This window comes from Agelaius tricolor, unplaced genomic scaffold, assembly GCF_023055355.1.
Source record: "Agelaius tricolor isolate 1412-34295 unplaced genomic scaffold, bAgeTri1.0.p SCAF_17, whole genome shotgun sequence".
In the NCBI taxonomy this organism is placed as follows: domain Eukaryota; kingdom Metazoa; phylum Chordata; class Aves; order Passeriformes; family Icteridae; genus Agelaius; species Agelaius tricolor.
The window spans coordinates 11,330,199-11,353,283 of NW_027269277.1; the positions used below are offsets into that span (position 1 = coordinate 11,330,199).

The following is a 23,085-nucleotide window of genomic DNA, read 5'->3' on the forward strand; positions in this document are numbered from 1 at the left end:
ACTTTTGGAAGAAATCTGAATTTGAACTTCAGTCTTTCAATGTTCATATTCCTTTTGGGACTCTGGGTCCCCTGTGATTCTTGGACAAGGCATTGAACAGTTGCATGACTTGCCCACCCTATAGTTTAAAGACAGGCCCTGCCCACTCTGTGGGACTCTGTGAAGTGCTGACAGCCAGAACCAAGGAGAAGACATCTCCAAAACTTTTGGAGATGGCTCATATAAAAATATCACCAAACCCTGCCATCTGCCCAGAGATTATTCAGGCATCTGCCACACACAGAAATATCTGGCAGAATAAAAGAGTCCATAAACCTGATCCCAACAGTAACTGGTGCAACCAGCAGCCTGACTTCCCTGCTGAAGAACCTGCCACCACATCACATGAGAGATGAGGGAGAGCCTGGTTAGATCTTTCCCCTCCAACCTCACATGGCCAGATGCTGAACCCCACCTTCCAAAAGGGTTTCCCATGGGATCCTCAGGCATGAATTAGTGCCATGTTTTGCACAAGCACAGGAAGAGTCCCTGGCCATGTTCCCTGGCTTGGCCCCAGTGCAGGCACACATGCACAAGGCAATGCTGCCCTCTGCTCTGTCCTCAGGCACTCACTGCCCAGGGCTGTGTACAGAGCCAGCTCAGGGCTCTGAATCAGCCTCAGTCAGACACCATGGAGCACAAAAAGCAAATCTGGCTCCTGCAGGAAGCTGAACAAATGTATAAGATACATGCTTTAAGCTGAAAATGTACTGACAATGTATTATCTACACATGCTCATTTAAAAAAGGAAATGACAGAATTAACAGGAAATAAAGATTATTCATATTAGGCCTGACCCCAACACTAGTAATCACTGCCAAATAGCTCCACAAATACTTTTCTTGTACTCAGTGAAAGTTACTTAAGTAGGCAAATACTGCAGGGCCTGGCAAAAGTGGGAGAATTTGGGCTTCTCTGATTCAAAGGTTTATTATTAACAAAACCCTAGGTTGCTCAAACCCCACAGAATGGTTTCAAGTGAACAGTCACACCACTAGTTGGAGAAAGGCACACATGTGATAAAGGAGAATGAAACAGCTCACTGATGTGTTGAGACACAGCTGATAAGGAAAACAAAAAACCAACCTCAAAAATAAACCAGTTCAGTTTCAGCCAAAGCCAGTAGCAGCATCTGGTCTCTTTTCTCTCCCAGCATCAAGAAGATGTGTGCAGCAGTGCTGAAGATATTCCCAATTCTAGCCATCCTTGCAGGTAAGAATAACAAACTGATTGAGATAGTGCTGGAACAAAGGAGCCTGTGGGGGTGAGAGAGCAGGTGAGCCTGACCAGCAAACTGGGAGAACTTGAGAGATGAATTATTTCAGGGTGGAGTAAAAATCATGGCTATACTGCCAGACCATGCTCTGGAAAGCCACAAACTGACCCTGCCTGCTGAGAGCTTTTTGCTCAAGAACAGAATTTTGGCTTTGGTGGATTAATGCTTTGCTCTGATGCCAGGAAGTGGCAAAGAGCTCTTGTGTGGAGAGTTTAGGTCTTTCATGTGTTTCAAGGTCAGGTTTTTCCATATTTGGCTTTTGTCTCCCCTTGATGATAGGGCTGGAAATTGATGCCTCAGTTCCTCAACCACCAAAAAATTTTGGGGGGGGGGGGGGGGATGCTTAACTTTAGGCATGCAAAGAATCTTTTAATTAAATGAGGACATAATATTTTGTGAAATCCAGGAATTTTATGGTACAGTAAAAACTATGTATTATTCATGTTTCAAGGGCATTTCATTGTGCTAAGCTTTACATCTAATATATACAGAAGCAGTCATTTTAATGCTCCATGGAGATAAACAGCCCCTGTATCCACTACAGTAAATGAAAGTCAGTTTCCACATCTTCTTTTCCAGATGGAATTATCTGATTTGGGTGCCATAGAAATATTTAAGTAGCTACTCATGGAGTTTCAGTGTTCTAACTCTCACACACATATAAACCCAACAGATTTTTACCTTAGATATGAAAAGCAGTTCTGAATTGGCACCATATATAATTTTCAAAGCAATGTCCTCTAATTTGAAAGTTCTGGATTTAAGATTAGCCATGTGCCCATATTGGTGGGCACTACTGACTGGGGGTTCCTGTTGTGGCTCAGAAAAGATCAGCAAACTTGGATTTATTTCATGAGTGTTAAAAACTGCAAAGGACTTCAGTGAAAGTGGGAGATTCCTAATTAACTGTGACCTTCTCTGTGGGAAGGAAACAGTCTCACTATAATATTGATGAGTAAAGACACAGATCAGCCATTTTTAACAAGTTATGGTCCTGTTCACACAAGCTGTTTTCACTGAGTTATTTCTTATTTGTACACTTTTTAAAATTTAAACCAAAGGCCTGTATGTAGGAAATAGGATTTGGGGTTGGAAGCCAAGAGTGAAAGTGCCATTAACATTCATGGTGAGGAATCAGGCTCTGTCTCACTCTGCTGTAAGTCTGAAGATCCATGTTTCAATTAGCATTGGTTTAAACAGCCTTTTTACTTGAGGGAAGATTATTTCAATTAAATGTATTTCTTCAAAATATAGTTTTATGGAAACTAGAATGCTTTGTGGAATAATTTTTGCTAAAATTAATTTCTTCTGGAAAATCTTTTAACAATCAGACTCTGTGGCACTCCTGACTCTAAAACCAGAGAATAATAAAGTAAATATGTGGAGCAGATGACTGGAAAAGGGATGTTTTCAGCAGAATAACACTGTGTTGAAAGACAGTACCTTTAATCCTGCAAAGAGCAGAAAATAAATACATGTAATCTGTGGCAGGAAACAATCATCCTCTGGCCAACAGTAATTCTTAAAGCTGAGAACAGTGAACTGAGATACCTAAAATAAGATGGCACAGCTTTTCTATTAGATCTCAGTAAGGATTAAGCTGCTGTGAACTCACATGACAAGCAGAACTGGCAGCCAGTCCTGGGATCCCCTTTCCCCAAGGCAGCTTTGACACATTTAGGTCAGGCTCCAGCCATTCCTGTGACACTACATTATATGTCTTCACATATAATATAAATCTTGTTGTAGTTTAAACCCATTAATTTTCATCCTAGCTACCATCAACACAGAAAGTATATTATTCCTTTCTTCCTTGCAGTGAGCTTTTGCTATTGAAGCCATCAAAAAAGGAAAACAGTTTAGATAGGTTTGCACACTGTATTAACTCATGAATTTGCAATATTTAATAGTTAAAAACGATAAAATAGACTGTTTATAAAAAGAAACAATCTATTTTGTCATTTTTAACTATTAAATATTGCAATGACAAAATAGATTGTTTCTTTTTATAAACAATGTTTTCTCAGACAGGGCTGTTAATTTCAGCAAAATACTCTTTAGTATTACTGCAGATTCTGCTTAAACTCTCCAAAGCAGCACCCCAACATAAGATGCACAGATCCTGCATTGAGAAAAATATTTTACATCTTTTTCTCAATCATTAATATATGCAATAATCCCACATGAAAATTATTATAACATTAAATTCTCACCTTGCCTGTTTTGCATAGAAAGCTCAAAAGTGTTTAATGTTTTCCATCCCACTGAAAAGAAAAACATTCTCAGTCTGAATCTATAGACATTAGCTTTCAAACTGGACTCAATAACCTGAAATTCAGGCTTATTTTTCTGACAGCTCTCTCTTTGCTGTCATGTGTCATCATGGCTCGTAATTCACAGAGGATAGAACCAGATGAATGCTGTGAGGTGGTGCTTGATTCCTTTCATTGCTGTGATTGTGTAGTCAAGGCTGATCAGAGCACTGTGGGGAAGGGCTCACAAGTTGTGTTTGCTCCCCTTCTGCTCTGAGCTCAGCAGAAAGGGGTGATTGAGTTATCAAAGACCTCCCTACAGCCCACACAGTAAAAGCACTTCCAAAAAGTTTAGTTTGATTTTCCAATGTAATAGCATTGGGAAAAAAAACAGCCTCTGGAGGTAAACACTTAGAAACCTAAACAAAAACAAAGCAATTAGAAAAGAAAAGCAGAGAAAAGCTGCTGGACTCCAGCCTGAGGGATCCAACAGTGCCACTGAGTCCCAGTCAGAACATAAAGGGTGTATGAAGTGAGAATACTGGAGGTGATGATGGTCCACAGTGAAGGAGACCAGATATCTAATGAAATAACTGCAAAAAACCCAAAAAGGGCAAGAAAGGGGTAAGAGAGGGGTAGACACAAGTGTGAATGAGAGTGCAAAGGACAGGAAAGGTGTGTGAGAGGGGTAGACACAGCTGTAAATGAGAGTGCAAGCACAGAAGAGCACTGTGAGTGCAGAAGAAACCTTCAGTTTAACCACAGACTCTTAGTGAGAAGATGACTATCAGCCAATGAGAACAAGTATGGGTTTAGGAACTCTGCTTTTTAAGAATATTATTTGTTGTAAGGGCACAAGTATTCTGGGGGATTCATTTGCTTGCTACCTTTTACCCAGTCCCAGCTTGTTATCTTTGAAATTTCCACACAAAGCACAAGGGAAGCTGTCCTGAAAAGGAGAACAGCCAGATCCATCCTAGAGTTTGTTCAATAACACAGAGAGTGATAATTCCTGCATGGCAGCCCCAGCTGATCTCTCCACTCTCCCTGCCCACAGGCCACACCAGAGGGGTCGTGGTGACAGTCCCTGAGAAGACAGTGAATGTCACTGCAGGTGGAAATGCAACCCTCGTCTGCACATACACCAGTTCTGGAACCCTGGGAAATTTCTTCATTCAGTGGAGTTTTTACAGTGCCAAAGAGAGCCAGCTGCATACAGTAAGACATTTGTTTATTAGTACTATGAAATGATATTTGAGATATCCTTAAGTCCTTAAAGGGTCTTGTTATGTTTGATGGGGTTATCCTTACTACAGACCAGGTAATGTTGGGGTTCCTACCCTAGAGATTAAGGACTGGGGTGCAGTGAAATGTAGGGGCAGATGAACTATCTAGGCTCCTAGCTCCCACTGACATGCCTGACTGCCATCACAAACTGATGAGAAAGTACAAAAGCGACTCAGGTACTCAAACAACTTGCTCCGAGTCACACAGGAAGTGTGAAGCAAAGACCAGGTGTCCAAAAATCACACAAGGGCTGCAGCTCCTGAACCAGCTCCCTTTTCTCTTGTCTGGCAGATATTTCCTGCCATTGTGAAAGCTGCTTTCCTGGTGAGACGCCCTTGCCTATGACAATGTGTTGTTCCCCATTTAGGGGTCAAATGAGAGCTCCTTGATCAGGCCCTGCAGTTGCCTTTTGGCAGCTCAGTGAGAGGAGCTGTGCATGGTGGTGGGCTGTGAGCACAAAGTGAGCAGCAAGTGTTGGCAGCACTCTGCAGAGAGTTGTCATAGCAGGAAATTTGCCACAGCAAACTTGCATTGGTATTTCCCAGCATCCCACGGCTGTCACTGTGGAAACAGAACAATTACAGGTCAAGGGCAAATGGTCCCTGCCCTTCCTGAGACCCCAAAAGGCTGCAGAGCCAAACAATATCACACTCTGGGGGATAATGAGACAGTGGAGTAGGCTGGAGGGTCAGCATGGAGGGGACTGGGAAGGACACCAATACCAGCAGTGACTTGGTCTAAGCCTGAGCCTCTCGTGTGGCTGTAAGGAGCTTGCAGAGCAGCCTGGTCTGCCTGGAAGGGGTCAGGGATGGGGTGTAAATCTGTCTGTATGTACTCACACTACTGCCCAAACCTCAAGAACTGTATGTTAATCTTATGTTTTGGTGGGGAAATGAACCCATGAATTTCATTCCCAGCATAAGACACAGGGTATGAGCTCCCATCAGCTCAATCCTGACAGGTGCTGAGCAGTCAGCAACACATTCCTTTAGAAGAAGAAATCCTGATTAGAAGTGTTGCTGAATCCTTGAAATTACTGGGATTCCTTTTCCATGCCCTGGCTTGTGCTTGTGGAACAATCATTTCCCATTATTTTTATTCTGTTGCCAACATTTTTTTTTTCCTGAAATTCTGAAAGTTCAATTCTCCTGCCTGGTGTTACAGCTGAGAGTTGATGTAGAGAGATTTGACTCAGAGGAGTGTCACAGTCCACACTCAGGATATTTTTGTCCTGTTCATTATTATTTCCTAATAATATTTCAGTAGGAGGCTTGCCATTGCTGATACAGCTGTACCTTCCATTTGGTTTGTCAATTACAGCAGAATTAGCCTGTAATTTGCAGAATGTGCAGGTTGTAATGTATTTGGCATTAAACAGCAATAGCCAAAATGTAAGAAATGGCAATTTAACCCAAGACAGAGCTGCTCACTCACCTGCATATATCACAGCCACAGATAAAGCCTGTATCAGTGCTAAGTACAAACTGGGCCCATCCCAAATTCTGACTCTAGCTGAATAACACACTCATGTAGGCACACCTTGCCTGATTGTGTAGCTGAGTAGTTGTTACTCATTGTTTGCTTTCCTCAAGTTAAAATTGTTTTATTAAATGAAGAATTAGTCCTGAAAGGGTGGTAGCTACAGGTTTCCTAAGTTGTTTATAGTACAATATATTATAATTTTGATCCAGTATGTTACATCTTAAATTATAATTGCTTGTTCGGGTGGGAAGTACAGCACTGACATATAATCAAGCTCATCTCATCCAGATTTGGTTAGAGTCTTTCTGTTCTACTTGCATCAAATTTTCCATATTGCAGCACACTAAATGCCATATTTTTTTCTGGTCACAATCAAGAGAAATAAGCAGATTGCAGTTATAAGAATTTTAGAGGGAGAATCACACACTTTCAAGAGATCCAGGAGGGGAAAACCATTTGTAAACTGGGGCTAATGATGAGAAAAATACCCCTTGAAAATTACAATCATAAAATACTGTGGGTGGTTCAGAATACACTCAACAATAACTAACCAATGCAAGACTACCAGATGTCAGGGAAACCTCATGGATCAGCCCCCCCAGTGCTCCCTCCTGGCTTCTGCAGCCCTCACTGTGGGAAAGCTGTGCCTATAAGGTCCATGGGAAGCATTGCTGGGAAAATTGCAGCAGGATTCCCCCATCTGAAAGTCATTTCACGGCAAAGTCACACATTTGCAGTGGCTGTGCTTGTGAGGGGTGATTTGCATTTTCATTCCATAAAGTCAGTTCAGTGTGGAAAGGCCCTGGGTTAGTGCTAATCCCCCTCTCCTTGAGCACCGAGGCACAATCCTGGGCTGGCAGGGAGGCTCAGAGGGCTCCCTCCCTTTGCTCCCTGCATCCTGCTGCTGGCCCTGGAGGGTGCAGGACTGGGCCACTGCTCTGTTTAAAACGCTTTCAGCAACCCCTTCACTCTTGGATTACTTGACCCTGTGTCCTTTCACCACCACCTGGCAATTCCTCACCATTTTCAACCTATTCACTATAAAATTAATGGTGCTAATGCAAACACTGGGAAGAAAGGCTTGTGACTGCTTGTGGAAAATATGGTTTAAGAAATCACACGACACAGCTGAACATAAAGTTGGATTTTCACCCTCCCTCTGAATGAGGCTGGTATTTCTATTTCAGGCTGAATTTAAGAAAGGACTGGGAGCATGAAAGCCTGCATGTTTTCTTCTCACAAGTTTAAACAAAAAATTAATCTCTCTACAAACCTGGCTCTGCCCTGGTGGATTGGCACATTGCTGAATTAAGTTTCACATTTTGTTCCAAGTAGGAAACATATGCATGAAAATGGAAGAGGTTGCCAGCTTTGGCTTTCATTGTTTAGGTTAAACAATACTAATATGCAATGCAAAAATATATTTAATATGCTGGTAAAATGCTAAACACAACTATATTGGAAAGACTGGCACCATATCTTACTGAATACCAGAACAATAGCTTGAATTTTAACTGGAATAAAATTATTTAATTTTATGAGATATTTAGATTCTTCTAACCGATCCATAACAAAGTACCAAATACTTCCTTGTAAATAGCATACATTTGCCCTGAAAAATTTGTGAAAATTCTGGCTCTACTCAAAGTTTGCCATTTTTTTTCACCAACCAATTGAATAAAATTTTCAAATTTAATTTTTGACTCTTGGAAAATTCTGCCTAATATTTTGAAGACAGGAGACTTACAATTTCTGTAAAAAATTACAGAAAATACATCTTCTCCCACCTACTAAATTTTAAAATTTTAATTTACTGAATGCTAGATGTCTTGATGACCATGTTATTCACACAGGCACTGTACTGAAAATAATAAGATTAAGCAGAAGAGATATTCTCTATAACAAATACATGTGGAAAAAATTATTGATTCTAATAAATACTGTTTATTTAAACAACTGAGAACATGGCCCTTTCTCTCTACAATGGCAACAAGTAACAGAGCAAGCTATAAACATTATATACATTTATAAACGTTTTATGTAATCAAGGAAATTTATACCACTAAGGACCTTTTGGCTTTAAGCATTAATGAATGGGAGGGTTAAATTACTAGGTTTTAGGACATATCATATAAAGAGCAGAGGCCATAGGTACCCCTTTACTTTACACTGCCACTTACAGTCCAGATTTTACAGTGTTTTGAGATCCATAAGCTCAGGTACAGTCCTGCAGTGAAATCAGCAATGCCAGGAGCAGGACTAGTGCCAGCATTAATTTAATGTCCCTAAGTACTCAGCAGCAGCTTTTACCTTGCTACAAGGGCAGGCTGCGCTTTTCTTTACTTTGCAGCCCTGCTACTGAGGCAGATCTGCCTCCCAGCACAGCCTTGGTGAGGCTGGTTTTGTCTTTTGCTGCTTGTTGTGGTGTTTCCTGCCCTGCTTGCTGTGATATTTCCCTTGTTGTGGTGTTTCCCTGCCCTGTCCTGCCCTGTCCCCCTCCCCAGGGCTGCCACAGGTGTCACAGCTCCAGCCATGGCAGTTACACCAGGGGCAAGGAGGAGCCACCACAGCCAGGCTGCTCACGGGCAGCACAGTGCAAAGGGGGCAAGCAAACAGAGCCAGGTGTTCACAGCACTCTTTTGAAGACAGCACAGCTTTAGTGGGTAAATATAAACGGGTTTTTTCCTAATTGAGCCTAACTCTGCTCTTTTCCTGAGATGTTTCTCTAGTAGAAGTAATTTCCCTCACTTGAACTTAATAATGTAAGTACAAAATCATGGAAAATAGGATGCCATACATATTTTTAACTTTTTATTTTTGCCATTTAGCCCTTAGCAACATGCCCTTTAATCCTGAATTTAAGTTTTAAATAAAAACTCCCAGCCAAGGATCTTGAGAACTTTCCAGCACTGAGTGATCTCTATTTTATCTCAACAAACTGAGGCTAACACCACTCTGCTCACCCAGGGTCCATCACAGCCTGGCCTGGTTCATAAGGCAAAGTCCCAGCTCCTGCTAAGAGCTACATCTGTGCTTCATTTCATGCTCTGAGTCACCTGGCTGGCCCCAGTGTAAAGCACCTAAGCAAATGTTTGCAAGCTGGAGCCTCTGTTGACACTTCACAGGCGAGGCTGCAGCCTTGTAAAGCTAAATCCAACTCCTGAACCCAGCCTGGGCCACACCTTGAGCCTCAGCCCAGGCCACCCACAGCTAAAGTCACTGAAATGATCAGGGACACTGCCTGGCCACCCAAGACGTGCCCAGGGCAGGATTCTTGATTGAAATTTTAAATTCACTATATGAGTAAAGGTCATGGATGCTGTTACTTTTAGGCAAAACAGAATTATTGATAGACTTCTTTTGAAAATCTTCTCCAAAATAAAAAGCAAACTTGTGGCACATTGGTCAGCAACAGGGGACAAGGAGGGAAAGTCCAAAGGAGGAAAGAGACAAGAGTGACCTGAGCACAGATGTGTCAGCTGCTTCCACCTTGACACCCCAAATTCAGATTATCAGTAGTCCCAACAGCAGCACAACTCAGCAGCCCAGCACAAAGCAAGGCACAGCCCTGGCCACTGGGCTAGCCCAGGTGAGAGCCAGAGGCCAGCCAGCCTGTGTGGGGGGGTTTCCATCAAAGCTTCTGAAAGAACAAATTCCCCTCCCTGGAGTCTGAACAGTTCAGGGGACACCTTCACACACTCTGAGCCACAAGACTCCTGAGATGCTGTTCTGCAGAGCTGCCAGTGCTGCAGGGGACACCAGCCTGGGAGCAGAGCAGTCCTTCCCAGCCCATGGGAAAGATGAGCCTGTGGGAAACACCTCCTGAGGCAGTACAGGAACACCTCCTGGAAAGAAAGGGCCTCTCTCACCCATAAGCATTTCTTTCTGCCTAGAGCTGATTTTTTAGAACTGAGTTTTATCAGCACTTGGACGCCTGAGCAGGCACTGTAAGGAACAGCTCCACAGGGAGCAGAGGCAGCACCTGCAGAGCAGAGGGATGGAGCTGCTGGTGTGGTGTCACTGCCATTGGAGTGACTCTGGGTGTCACTGGGACCATGGGGCACTGCCTGTGGCCATCACAAAGGGAAGTGCAGGCAAGAAGAAAATAATCAGGTTGTAACTGGGGTGTTTGGAGCAAACATTAGACTTTAATCTTAGTGTGCCTAATTTTAGGTAGACTTTAGGAATAAGCTTGTTTCACCTTGTGGTTGACAAGGCCTGAGGTACTTTCTGCACAAAGCACTGAACACGAGGCACCTGCCCTTGTGATCAGCACGGATGGTAGGTGGGGAGCTGTGTGAGAAATGGCTCTTTGATTTTGGGGCAACATTTAAAGTCTCATTTAACTCTCAGATCAGCACATTTTTACTCAAATGCAGCATTCCCCATGCCATGGTATTCTGAGTATGGATGAAAAGTCAGTCAGTCTTTGTCAAAAGACGGTGTATGTGACAGATGCACGGGGAAGATGTAGCTGGAGATACAAGGTAAGAAAACAATCCCCATAATCTTAAGGGGGAAGATTTGTGCTACTGTGAAACCTGTATTCATATTCTGTATTGAAATCTCAAAAGCTGTCCATGACTGAAATAAGTTGAATTGGATGCATGATCCAGAATTTTTAACTCACCCTATTTTTTATTGCATTTTTCTCTGTCAAAATTATTTTGGATGTAGCTGTTGTGTTTGGGTTTTTCTTCCCCACCTCTTCTAGGTGGCTGAACTGGCACCTTCAGGAATATTCTACCCAAAGGGTATCTGAAGGGTGTGTGCACCCACAAGGAGCCTCTGGGCTGAATGTGAGCAAGACTGGACAGCCCAAACTTGGGGCTACATACTTACATAGAAAAAAAAAGTCATACTGGATCTCCTTTCTAGAATATAAAAGGATTTTGAGATGTGGTGGATACCAAGGACACTGAGCTGAACCAGCTTCCTCTCAGCTGTCAGCTCAGTGTTGCAGCCCTAATCCATTCCAAACTCTCTGACTGCAGCAGGGCTCCCATCTCACCATGAGGTACAGGGTACAGCCTAATGTAAACTGACATCTAATAATAACTGCTGAAGAGCAGTTGCACCAAATGCACTGAGAAAACACATTTGTTCTTGATGGGAATTATTCACCAATAGTTCGGCCACAAGAATGATACTGTGAGAACATGAAAGAGCTGCTCCTTCAACATATTTGCATCAGTTAAAGCTGCTGAATGATTAATCCTCTAAAGGATTCCCTCCCTTTCTTCTTCTACCAATGCACTATTGTGACAAGACACCTCTTGTCATTATTAATACCTTCAATTCCCTGCGCAAAAAGCCCAGTAAGGGATATCCCTGTAGTATCCCTACTACCTTCTGGCAGATCAGAATTTTGACAAAAATGTGTGAAAAGAAGCTGTGGATGAAAGAAGGGATTTGGGCCCAAATTCAGTCATGTGACGTGTCAAAAAAACCAACACATGTGTGAACATTTGCTTTCTTAGCTCGCTGAGCTCAGAACCTGAGCTTTGGGCCTTCGTTGACACTCTGACTGTGTGGCATTTGTTCTCTCATTAGATGGTAAGATGCTTAAGGAAGTGATGAGCATTTTTTCCCCTTGCTGTTATTTTATAAATTCTGTCTGTCCTCAGAATTCAAAACAAGATCATGATCTCAAACCAGTAAAGTTGTTAATGTCCTCCATTTTCTAGTAGCTCGAGAAAGTGTCAAACAGAAAATTACAAACAACCCAATGACAGGGCCCTCTGGATGCTGGAGCTTTCCAGCTCTCCAGGCAAAGACTGAGTCACACACAGAATCCACCAGGAAAACATCATCCAACAGGATCCTAGAGCTTTACATGTGCTGCAAAGGGAGAAGAGGCTGGGGGAGGAAAGACAGGTACTGGAAAAGAGGTCATGTCCTGAAACTGTCCTCCAGTCAGGAAGTCAGGGTTCTGTGGAGATTAGCAGGACACTTTGGAATGCCCTTCAAGTGCATCTCACAACTCTGATATCCATAAGTACTGGGCACGTAGAGCATTGTGATGCAGTGACTCCAGGAGATGGGGATGGGAGGAATATTGACCTGGAAATTATGAAGGAGTCCATCCAAAGCCATCTGAAAGACACATATTTACACAAATTCTAGTATCTATTTGTCCTGCCAAAAGAAGAAGAGAAGCAGAGGGAGGAATGTTTCGTCTAATTTCCTGCCTGCTTCTTCACACACCCCCTTCACACCCTAAGGAAGATCTTTCTACAGAAGTTGTATGACAAAAACCTGTAGGTGGGTTCCTCACACTCTGCTGAACATCTGGCAGCTTTTCAAAGTCCTCAGCTCAGCCTCAACTCTGCTGACAGTTTCCTCTGCAGGCAAATAAATATATTCTACACCATCACTGGGAGAAACTGCCTGTGGACATGAAGGGTAACCACAGCTCTGGTTGGGATGGCTGGGACAGCAGCTCTGGGCACTGCCTGGCCACAGGTTGAACAACCAACTAAACTGCAGCCCTTTCTAAGGTCACAGATGTCTTCTGGGCAACTTTGCTGTTCAGCAGGAACAAGTGTCTCAGATTGTGAAGTTATTAGGGACAACAGTTTTAGAAGTGATAATCTCCACTCCTTCTTCTGTCAGTTGTTTGATTAGTCACCCAGGCAGCTGCTTCCAGGAGATGTGAAAAGGCACCATTATAATAATAACTTGCCTGAACAAACTGGCTGGTAAGGAGAAGCAACGGCCACTAATGCATGCTCAATATTGTTTCTGCTCTGGTAAATCATCAACTTCACTACAGCTGCTCATGATTTGCTAGAGGACATGAAAAGCTTGTTTGAAGGGAAGCACAGCAGATTTTTTTTTTTTTTTTGCATTCAAGATGGTGTACTTGATATATATTTATCACACAAGATTACCATTGACTAAATATACAGTTTTCCCATATACACACATTTTAGGTAATATGGAAAGAAAAGTCAGTGATGTGTGTCTGTAGAAGAAAACATTGGCTGGCAGTTGACCAAAACCAGAAAGTTTTCCATATCTTCAACAGAAAACAATTTTTTTACTTTTGAATAGACACAGAAACACTTTTGCAAATATTTTCATTTCCGTTTTCTGAAAGCCACAAACCAGCTTTTCAAGGACAGCATAAAACCAATTTGAACCAGGGTTTAAAATATCCATTTTGAGTGTATTGCTTAAAATGGACTATGAATTCACAGCCAATTAACTGAAACATATTCCTCTTAAATGAAATTTCCTGTGTACACAGTCCAATCATACCTCTGGGACAAGAGATACACTCAGCAATTAATCAGAACATTATTCAGCCTTTTTGGTGTTTACCACCTTCCTTCAGGCAATGAACTCCAGAGCCAGGGAGATAAGCATGGAACAGGAGAGAACAGAGAACAGGCAGGAGCCTGCAGAGGAACTGAACACATTGCCTGAGAATGTTCCACTGCCTTTATGTTCATGGCTGACAAAAAGTGACCCAGTAAGAAATTCTGTTTGAATCTATGAAGAGAAGCAATAATCTCTGCTGTGTTGACACCTGCCTCAGATTGAACAGCACACTCAAAATATTTTCTCTGCATTCATTGACTCAGAAAGAGAGAACACAGGATTAATTTTTCAGTGCATTGTATGAGGACTTGAGCATGTAATTCACCCTGACTCCAGCTCAAATCCACCAAGGAGCATTTGCTCCTCTGCAGGGTTTACTGACATGCCCTGCCTGCATTTACAACTTGCAGTGCCAGTCTTATTCCCAGGAAGAAGGGCTGTATCTAAATGAGCATTCTGTGGACCCCTTCTGCTACTCCTTACTCTCACATAATCCCAAATCACTCTGAGGTAGATTGAGCAGAATTTAGCCCCTTTTTCCAACAACCAAGCCTTTAATAGGGTATGATGGGCCTGACACTTCTTTCATGCTGCAGCAAGACACACATTACTTCATTTAAATCATTGTAGAGCTTTATGTCACATTAGTGTAAGGAGCTGATGGAACCCCTTTCACTGCCCTGCTCCAAGAGTGCAGTTGGAGAGGAGATGGAAATCCAGCCCATCACTGTTGAGAGCTATGAGTTGAGAGCTATGAGTTGAGAGCTATGCAGGACATCAGCCTCAGAAGAGCTGAAGTTAGAAGTCACAGTTCTTGTAACTTCAGACCCTTGCAAGAAACAGTGATAAATAATACTCTGCTATTGCTCACACTCAGATAAATGTAGAATGAGACACATGGGGGGAGTGTGTTTTTGTGATTCCAGGTACACAACTTTTTTGATGAGTGATTTGTTTAAACCAAACTCCGTACATTGAACACTCTCCTTCCCCAGAGAATACAGTGTGTCCATCCAGACTCTGGTTTGGCAATAGAGTTCCATCTCTAGACATTTGCAAAGCACAAAATCAGTTTTAAAACTGATAGTGTTGCATGTACTCAATGGAAACTGGGAGGAGTATCCAGCTTCAGCACTTTCTAACCAGGTCTGTCATCAAGCTGACCCTGGCCCTCTTACACTTCCCCACTGTGCCAGCAGTGTTCCACACCTTGGGAATGCTTTGGTGTTCAGAGCCCTGCCTCAATTGTACCTGGTGTTTGTAATCCTGGGGCAGGGAAAGATAAAGTCTGGCTGAGGAGTATGCAAAACTGCTCTTGAGAGAGGGCCAAGCTGCAGTCCTGGAGCTGCTGGTGCTGTGCAAGCTGATTCTGACCTTCATTCCAAAGCCAGATCTTTGCATAAACCAGCTGTGCTCTGACAGTTTTGGAGTGTACCTTGCTTTAAGCTAATAAAGGCTTTTAGATAACATTTCTTAAAGACTTCAGTCAACACCATATCAGGGAGGATAAACAGAATTAAGAATTAATATTCTTAATTCAAAATGCAATCAGTTGATCTGCAAAGTAAAGCAAATTGTACTTCTCACCAGGGATCTGCAGTATCCCTAAAAGGCAGGGAACTTTGACCAAAAGGAGATTTTGATACTAGTCAAGTGAGAATGGCCTGTGAAGAGGAGTCGTTTTCCTACAAGCATTTTCCCACTATTTCCATTTAAAAACACACTGTTACTCCAATTTCACTGGTGATTCTGGAATACTGCCAGTAGGAACAGTGTTAGATCTATTTGGGTCACAACCTATCATTCTATATGGACACCTCTCACAAGTTCAGAGAAATGACTGAGTGTGCTTGAACTGTTCACTTTGGCTAGTGAGTGTCTGTAGATGCTGGGGGAACACACTGCCTACCCAAATACTGTCACTGTCATACAACACTATCATGAACACCTCAGAAAAACAACAATTAATGAATTGTAGTTTTCCACATCTTTGTTCTTTCAGGTCTTGGTTTCAGAGCAGAGTTAGATTGGGCAGAGGGCAGGTACTCCTTGAGAACTGCTGTACTTACCCAGAGCAGCTGAGATACTGCAGTTCCTAAACAGACTCAGGCCAAAGCTCAGACTGCCATCCAGGCTCTGCAGTGAACACGATTCTACCTCTCCTTTCCATCAGCAGCCAACAAGTTTGGGCTTATGAGGCCACTTCTACTCCACAATGCTGCTAAGAGCAGTTAATGCCACTGAAGTCAGTGAAATCAGTCAATGTTAAATCAGCAACTTTTGTTTGGGAGGAAATGCTGCATTGCTTAGAAACATTTATCCTTACTATGCCTATCATTTGGCAAACCATTTTTTTACTATTTAGTAAAAGGGGAACTTCTTGATCCCAAATAGGAACCCCCCAACCACTGAGGCCAGCAGGTATTCTTTATTTCCTCCCTGATATAAATTCAAAAAGCCAAGATAATCCATGACACTGCCTCCAAAGCTGATGACACAAACAAGAACAGCATGGCTGCTCTAATTGCATGTGTGATGACTCTGCTCTGTTCTTGTACTGCATCCTCATGGCTTTCAAATTTACTGCCAACAGATCAGGTGCCCTGTTTGCTTAGACCTTTGTCTTGTGAATTCATTTCAGTCCTCTGTTTGTGGAATTTTACAGAATCCTTTCCAGATTCTATATCTGGAAAGCTCTGCAGCCACCCACTTTTTCCAATGACAGGTCCATCTTTGTCATAATCTTCTACTCTGCCTCTTATTAATGCTATCACAAATTATCAGTGCTTCACTTAATACCATTATTCACTGTGCATGACTAAGCATTTTTCACAACATTCTCATTTGATGTTCAACGGTCTCGCTTTTGTTTTTGCAATTGCATCAGTCTGTGCTTGGAGTATGCACAAAGATTTAGCTACTATCAATTACACAATTAAAAATACCATTTCTGAAAAGCTTGTTTTTTAAGAACCTTTAGAATTATGTATTCAAATGTACTATGTCTTCATTTCTGCTTTCTTGGGGGAGGAGGCAAGAAAAGGGGTGACATTGCTTGGCTTTAATCAGAAATCAAATATATTCTGAGTACCAAACAAAGCAGCAAGAAGATCTTTTGTTATTAAACTAACAATTGTTTCTTTATCACAGATCTATTATTATTCAGGAGGCCAATCTTACTCCTATGGAGCATTTAAGAACAGAATAACAGCTTCAACAAGTCCAGGGAATGCATCAATAACAATCACCAACATGCAGCCCTCAGACACTGGTTCCTACACCTGTGAAGTTTTCAGCCCTCAGGGTGATGCTGGCCAGAGTCAAAAATCTGTGATTGTCAATGTGCTGGGTAAGTGCCTCCCCTCTCTATTGCTGTATTGTCTTTTTCATCCCAGATTATGAAACACTGAATTCACAGCTCAAAATGCGTGGGGCCAGAGGGAATGACAGGCTGTGGTAAACAAGGCCCATGATGCAGAGGGAGCTCCCTGAGTCACTGCTGCAGCGCTCCCAGGGCTCTGCAGGCAGGCAGAGCCTGGCTGCCCTCTAGCTTCCAGCCACTGCTGACCTGCTCCCACTCCACAGCTGCCTCTGCCTCAGCTGCAGGCAAACCTCACTCTCCCACCACTGCCCTTCAGAGCCACTTTGTGCTCTCAAAAAGTTCCCTTCTGTAAGCAGGTAAGAGGGTGGCCAGAATTACCCAGCTTCACTCCATTTTTCATACTGGAAATCAAAGGGATACTAGTTTTGGTTAAAATAAAACACTATTTTAGCTGGGAGTGACAACTTCTCACTGAAACCACTACATGCAGCCCCAGCACAGTCCAAAACTTTGCTAGTTGTACCTAATGTTGATCATGGTGCCTTGCATAAATGTAGGGAGAGGCAGCAGCACAGCCCAAGAGTTCTGACTCACTCATCAATTCCCAAAACCCCTAGAAACTTCCTATTTAATGGATGAAAGTAGTACAAAGTTTGTTTTGTGTGAAAGAAAGCAATAATTCAACCATGAACAGGCAGAGCAGAAAGGATGAAAAGCAGATAAACTTGGCATCACTTGCCTATCTTCCAGGCATAAGCAAAAGATACATGTAAACTGATTTCCTGAAAAACCAAAGAGTTTAGACTACTGTCTAAAATTCCCCAAACAAATAGTAAATCTTGGAGCAGTTGAATAAAAGATTGCACTTTTTACATGAAAACCAACAAAAGTTGTTGGTTTGGGCTACGTTTGCTGGTGATTTCCCTTGATAGCGCTCTAAAGAACCACAAAAGCATTTCTGGAGGTAGGAAATTAAAAACAATGGTGTAAGTGAAGACAGAATCTTCCCTTTAGTGCAAAGTGAGGACATTATATAAAAGTGGATACATTTTTAACAGAACTATAGGTGATTTATTTCCTTCACAACTGTTAATATTCTGAAAGAACTGGGCCTTGATCTTCTCCCTCTCTGTGGAAAAGCTCCTGCCATGTCTCTAAGTAAAATGATGTTGCTATGTGGCAGAATGGTGTATGGTGAATAGTGAGTAGTAGTGAGTGAAAATAATTGATAGTTGTAGTTTCAACACCTCCCTAACAGTTAATATGCAAATGAAAGACAATAAAACTGTATCCTAGGCCATGTACATATATTTCATATTGCTCCTTTTTTTTAATGGGAGAGGCTTTGATCAGTTCCATGAATGAGACTCTGCTCTTGGATGGAAACCTGTAGATGGGGTTCAGCTCTTTGCTCACAGCAGCTTGGTACCAGAACTTGAGGTGGATGTTTGCAGCCCAGGTGCGCACTCCAGATGTGTCTGTTCTTATTTTACAGTCAAACCATCAAAACCTTTCTGCAAAGTAGAAGGAACCCCTGAAAAAGGCCATCTGATCTACCTCCTATGCAACTGTGAACAGGGCTTGCCTCGCCCCACCTACCGCTGGTACAAAGTTGATGAGAACACCCTCAAGCCTGTGACAGAACAGCTTGGTATGTAACCACAGGAGACTAACATACCATGTTCAGGATCTGAAATTCCAGCATTCCAAATGCTGTGTATCACATAGGCTAATTAAAATTAATCCTCCTCTTCCAATAGTCAATGTCACAGGATCATATTTTTACTTATTCAAATCGACTGACAGCTGTCAAAACCACAGGATGCCTTTTCTATTTAATGTATATAAAAATGTTGAAGTCCTGTCCATGCCTTTAAATTGTTAAAATGAGAGAAATATGTATGTCTTTACATCTCTCTTCCCTTGAAATTTTGAGTGAATTTAAGTTGAATCAATTTGTTATTCAAGTACTAGCACATTCTTCCCTCCCAGAAATTTTCTGGACCTGTTACATTTTCATTTGTGGAGTTACACAGACAGCCACAGTATCAGTGTGGGTAAAACATCAGCCAGACTGGTTGGCAGAGTAGGGGCTTCTAATACACCCCCAAATAATCCACTGGAGCAATTTTCAAAGAAGGTAAATATTTTATTTTAAAGAATATAAAAAACCACACAAATAAATCAATAATTGCTGAACCCTTTTTCTAATACCTGAATAGCTCTGAGTTACCCACTTCAGAGAACTGTTTGCCTCTACAGAATAAAAACAATAACGTGTACCTGCTCCCCACTTGTCACAGATCCAAACTCTGGCATCCTTTACATTGGCAACCTCACCACCTTTGAAACTGGCTACTATCGGTGCATAGCCAGCAACCTGCTGGGGAACAGCACCTGTGAGCTGGACCTCACAGCAAAACGTGAGTAAAACACACCAAAGCAATCACACCTTTGATGGAGGACATGCACAGCTTGCAGGAAAATTCTTTAACAACTTTGAAGCTTAGATTGTTTTTTTCCAAGTAAGAACAGAACAGGAATTGGAGAGCTCTGGAGATTTCATCCAGGCCTGCCCAGGTTTTACGACGACCTAGAAAACTGATTTAACATCCTTACCTTAATTTCCTGCAAGGAGCAGGAGCTGGACCTGGGTCTGACTGCAGAATCTTTACTGAGAATAGACAGACAAGGAGTTTTGAGCAGTTTCTTCCAGCCAACAGTCCCACTGAGGTCTCCCCACCCCAGAAATTGCAACCATCAGTGAAATGTGGCAGTACAAGGACTGGGGCACTGGAGATGTGACCACTAGCTGAAAGGCAGAGCTAAAGGCAGCCTGGATTTCAGGATGCGTTTGCAATGATTGAAAAGCAAAGGCTTTTACCTACTGTCAGTATTACAGCCCAATGATTCCTTTAGCCAGGCACAAACAGGGAGTTTGTTGGGAGAGGGAGCCACCCAGTGAGAGAGGAGGCAGCAAAGACCACCCAAGCACAGAGCTCTCAATTTCCTGGAGCATCTTTGGCCACCCTCCTGCAAAGAGTTCTTTGAATCCAATCCCTTCATTCTGCTAAAGGCTCCTGCACTAGATTTCCATGGGATTTTGCTATACTACTACTTCTTTAAAAGTCAAGTAATCTTTTTCTTTCATTTGCAGATTCAGATGGTGGTATTGTTGCTGGAGCACTGATTGGAGCAATTTTGGCAGCTGCTATAATCTGCATTATTGTCTGGGTCTTAACCAAGAAGGCAAAAAATAGGAAGCCATCAAATAATGAGATGCAGTAAGAATTTCTGTTTATTTCATTTTAAGACAAGTATTTCTGTAAAGCACTAAAGTAAAATGAACAATACAAGTTTTGAGAAAACTTCCAGAGTGAACATCTGCTTTTGGAGGACTTTTTACCTGTTGCTTTTATAACAGAAGGTGCCATTGCCCTCTTCCCTATTTTAACAGGCAGCTTCCACTTAGCAGCATCTGAAACAGTGAAGTAAATGTTTTTAAACAACACAAACTAAAGTGGCAAGTTATAAAAGCAGCTCTTTAGAGTTAAAGTTAATGGGGTCTGATAAAAGCAGGTGGAGGAAGTAAAAAAAGAAAGAGCAGCTAAGGGTCACCTCAGGAAATTTACTGATATTTAAACACAGAGGGCTCAGGGCAGTGCTATCTGAAATTACAGGACACACACTTGGGATACTCCCAGGCATTTCAGATTGCAGGAAACACAAGGTTTAGACAACAGAATGGAACCCAGAATGTCCATTTTGATCCTGCCCTGGAGATGTTTTCTTCTCCATGCTTTGGTTGCTCATTTTCCCCCTAAATTGCCAAATCTTCTGAATAGGGATAATCTCATGCGCTATATAGACTGTATTCAGCCCATTGATGTAAAATTCTAAATAACTACATAGAGTTGAGGCCAGAGAAAAACTGTGACTTGCCTGTAGCACAGGTTTAAGACTTCCTAATACAGAATTCTGCTAGCCCAGACCAGTGATCAGTCACGCATGCACCTGATTTCTGCTTTCAATTGATGTAGCATTAACACCTAGTTTTGTACTTGGATCCTAATAAATCTTACTGCATTGAATTAATCCACTAGCATCTGATATTTTTTACCATGTGAAAGTGCTTCAGTATTGGGAGTTGGTTTATTATTGTTTTGATAAGATAAAAGGATTAATACCTGTTACTAGAAATATTTTTCTAGATTTCCATATTTTCTAAAACACTAAATGTATTTTATTTGACCTTTCCAGATTTCAGTCTTTTCATAATTCTTTTCTGACTGAACTCTATTTTTCATGCCCTTCAATGGGACCCCAGATGTACATGGAATTTCCCAGAAAGCTCACATGGAGCAGCAAGTTTTGCTATCACTCCTCAGATGCTCTAGCACTCAGTTTCCCTTTCCACTTCCCTGGCATAACATTTGAACATACTAAAATCTATTTTATTCTAATGGGATCACTTAAACCAGCAATGCAGATGTCTTTCTAGCTAATATGCTGTCAGTCTTTCTGTCTCAGCACCAGTGGTGTTTTAAACTCTTCACACAATCTTGAAACAGTCATCATAACATCAGAGTCACTGTTCAGATAGCAAATACAAAGATTCATTATTTTGAAAGACTCTAGTGTACAGGGGATTTCAGCATGTGAGATCACAATCCTAATCCTGTCTTTCTGCAGAGAAATGGTTCAGAAAGAATCCAATGCAGACTATGTTCAGGTACCCAATGAAGAAAACATTCCTGTGACCACAGTTCCATCAAGCAATGCAACAAATGAATACCCCAGTGTTGATGAAACAGCAGCTCCTGCAACACCTGAAAATGGCGAGAAGCAAGAAGCAGAAAAAGAAGAAACAGCCTAGAGTTTATAATAATTTTCTTTGTCACCTTTGGACCCCTTGTACAAAAATTATTGCCATTGAATTAACATAGAAGCATGACTAAAACTTGTATTCAAGGCATTTGTATTGTGACCCACTGGGGTGGATCAAAAAGGGTCTGTTACACAGGCACTTCATCAATAGCAGAAGATTTGGCCTTTAAAGTGAACCAAAATTCTTTTATTATCTAGTTATACAGTACAAAAAATTAAGTATAAAAAGACTATCATCTATATCAACCTATTTTGCAAAACTAATTAGGAAATGGGCTGAAGCATTTGTCAAAGTAAGAGCTTTCCAGTCAACTACCAGTACTGCTGTGTGTGCACAGAGTTCAGAACCACAGCAGCCTTGTCCAGAAACAGTGTTAGCCAACCTCCTTCATGTGCACCAAGTAATCATGGCCAGTACATTGCAGTGTTTCAAGGAACTGATTTTGCACATCAGAAGTAAAAACAGGTTACATTATTGTCATCAGAATGCTGAAACACCTGTTAATATCTTAACAGATGTTAAGAACTGAATCAAGGAAATCTTGTGTGTCTGAATTCCACCTAAGCTAAAAAAAAAAATTAAAAAAAAAAAGAATCCTGGAAAATTTTACCCTGTTGCTGCCTGACATGGAAAACATTCTGTTAACAGTGACCTCCTTGGCTTAAAGCTCCCAAGGGTGCCAGTGTTCCAGAGTTGTCTGTTTCAGCAATTCTGGCTTTCAGTTTAATGGAACTGGCATTTGGGTACCCAGTTCAGACAGAAACGACTGTTGTACACAACAGGAGCTGGAGATCTAAATCCTTTGCAAGGCTTGTTCCAATAGGCATGCACAGCAGCACATTCCTCATGACACACAGATAAAGCTACTTTCAAAACTTAGGAGTGATACTGCCTTCCATACAGCACATGAGTTTTGATTGCTTCCTCTGTCTGAGATGATTTAAATCTCTTTCCAGGCTAGTCCTACCCACTAAGCAACAAACTCAGGCTACTTTTCTTCTGGTCTCTTTTCCCAGTGTAACAATCTATCTTCTGTAGATGAAAGCATCAAGAGGGGGTAAGTGGTGCACAGCACACCAGCAATGACATGGAGAGCCGGCAGTTGAGCCACGAGTGCCCTCTTGGAAGAAGAAAAGGGAATTGAAACACACACACCTGGGTCACTAGACAATCCTTCTCCCTGGGCCTCATTCCTAAGGTTACACAAACTGTT

General features: G+C 41.9%; 1 protein-coding gene across 1 annotated transcript; it reads left to right on the forward strand.

Moving 5' to 3' along the window:
• Positions 1-1,202: 1,202 nt before the first annotated feature.
• VSIG1 (V-set and immunoglobulin domain containing 1) lies at positions 1,203-22,007 on the forward strand. Its single transcript, XM_071442932.1, has 8 exons — positions 1,203-1,251; positions 4,625-4,785; positions 10,716-10,823; positions 16,813-17,011; positions 18,480-18,635; positions 19,288-19,407; positions 20,142-20,268; positions 21,677-22,007. The coding sequence occupies exons 1-8, from the start codon at positions 1,203-1,205 to the stop codon at positions 21,858-21,860; spliced, it is 1,104 nt and encodes a 367-aa protein (XP_071299033.1). The 3' UTR covers positions 21,861-22,007.
• The last annotated feature ends 1,078 nt before the right edge of the window (positions 22,008-23,085 follow it).

Coding starts and splice junctions, on each gene's coding strand:
- VSIG1 (XM_071442932.1), top strand. CDS start 1,203: ATGTGTGCAGCAGTGCTGAAGATATTCCCAATTCTAGCCATCCTTGCA. Junction 1,252..4,624: donor AATTCTAGCCATCCTTGCAG/GTAAGAATAACA, acceptor CCCTGCCCACAG/GCCACACCAGAGGGGTCGTG. Junction 18,636..19,287: donor GCCTGTGACAGAACAGCTTG/GTATGTAACCAC, acceptor CACTTGTCACAG/ATCCAAACTCTGGCATCCTT.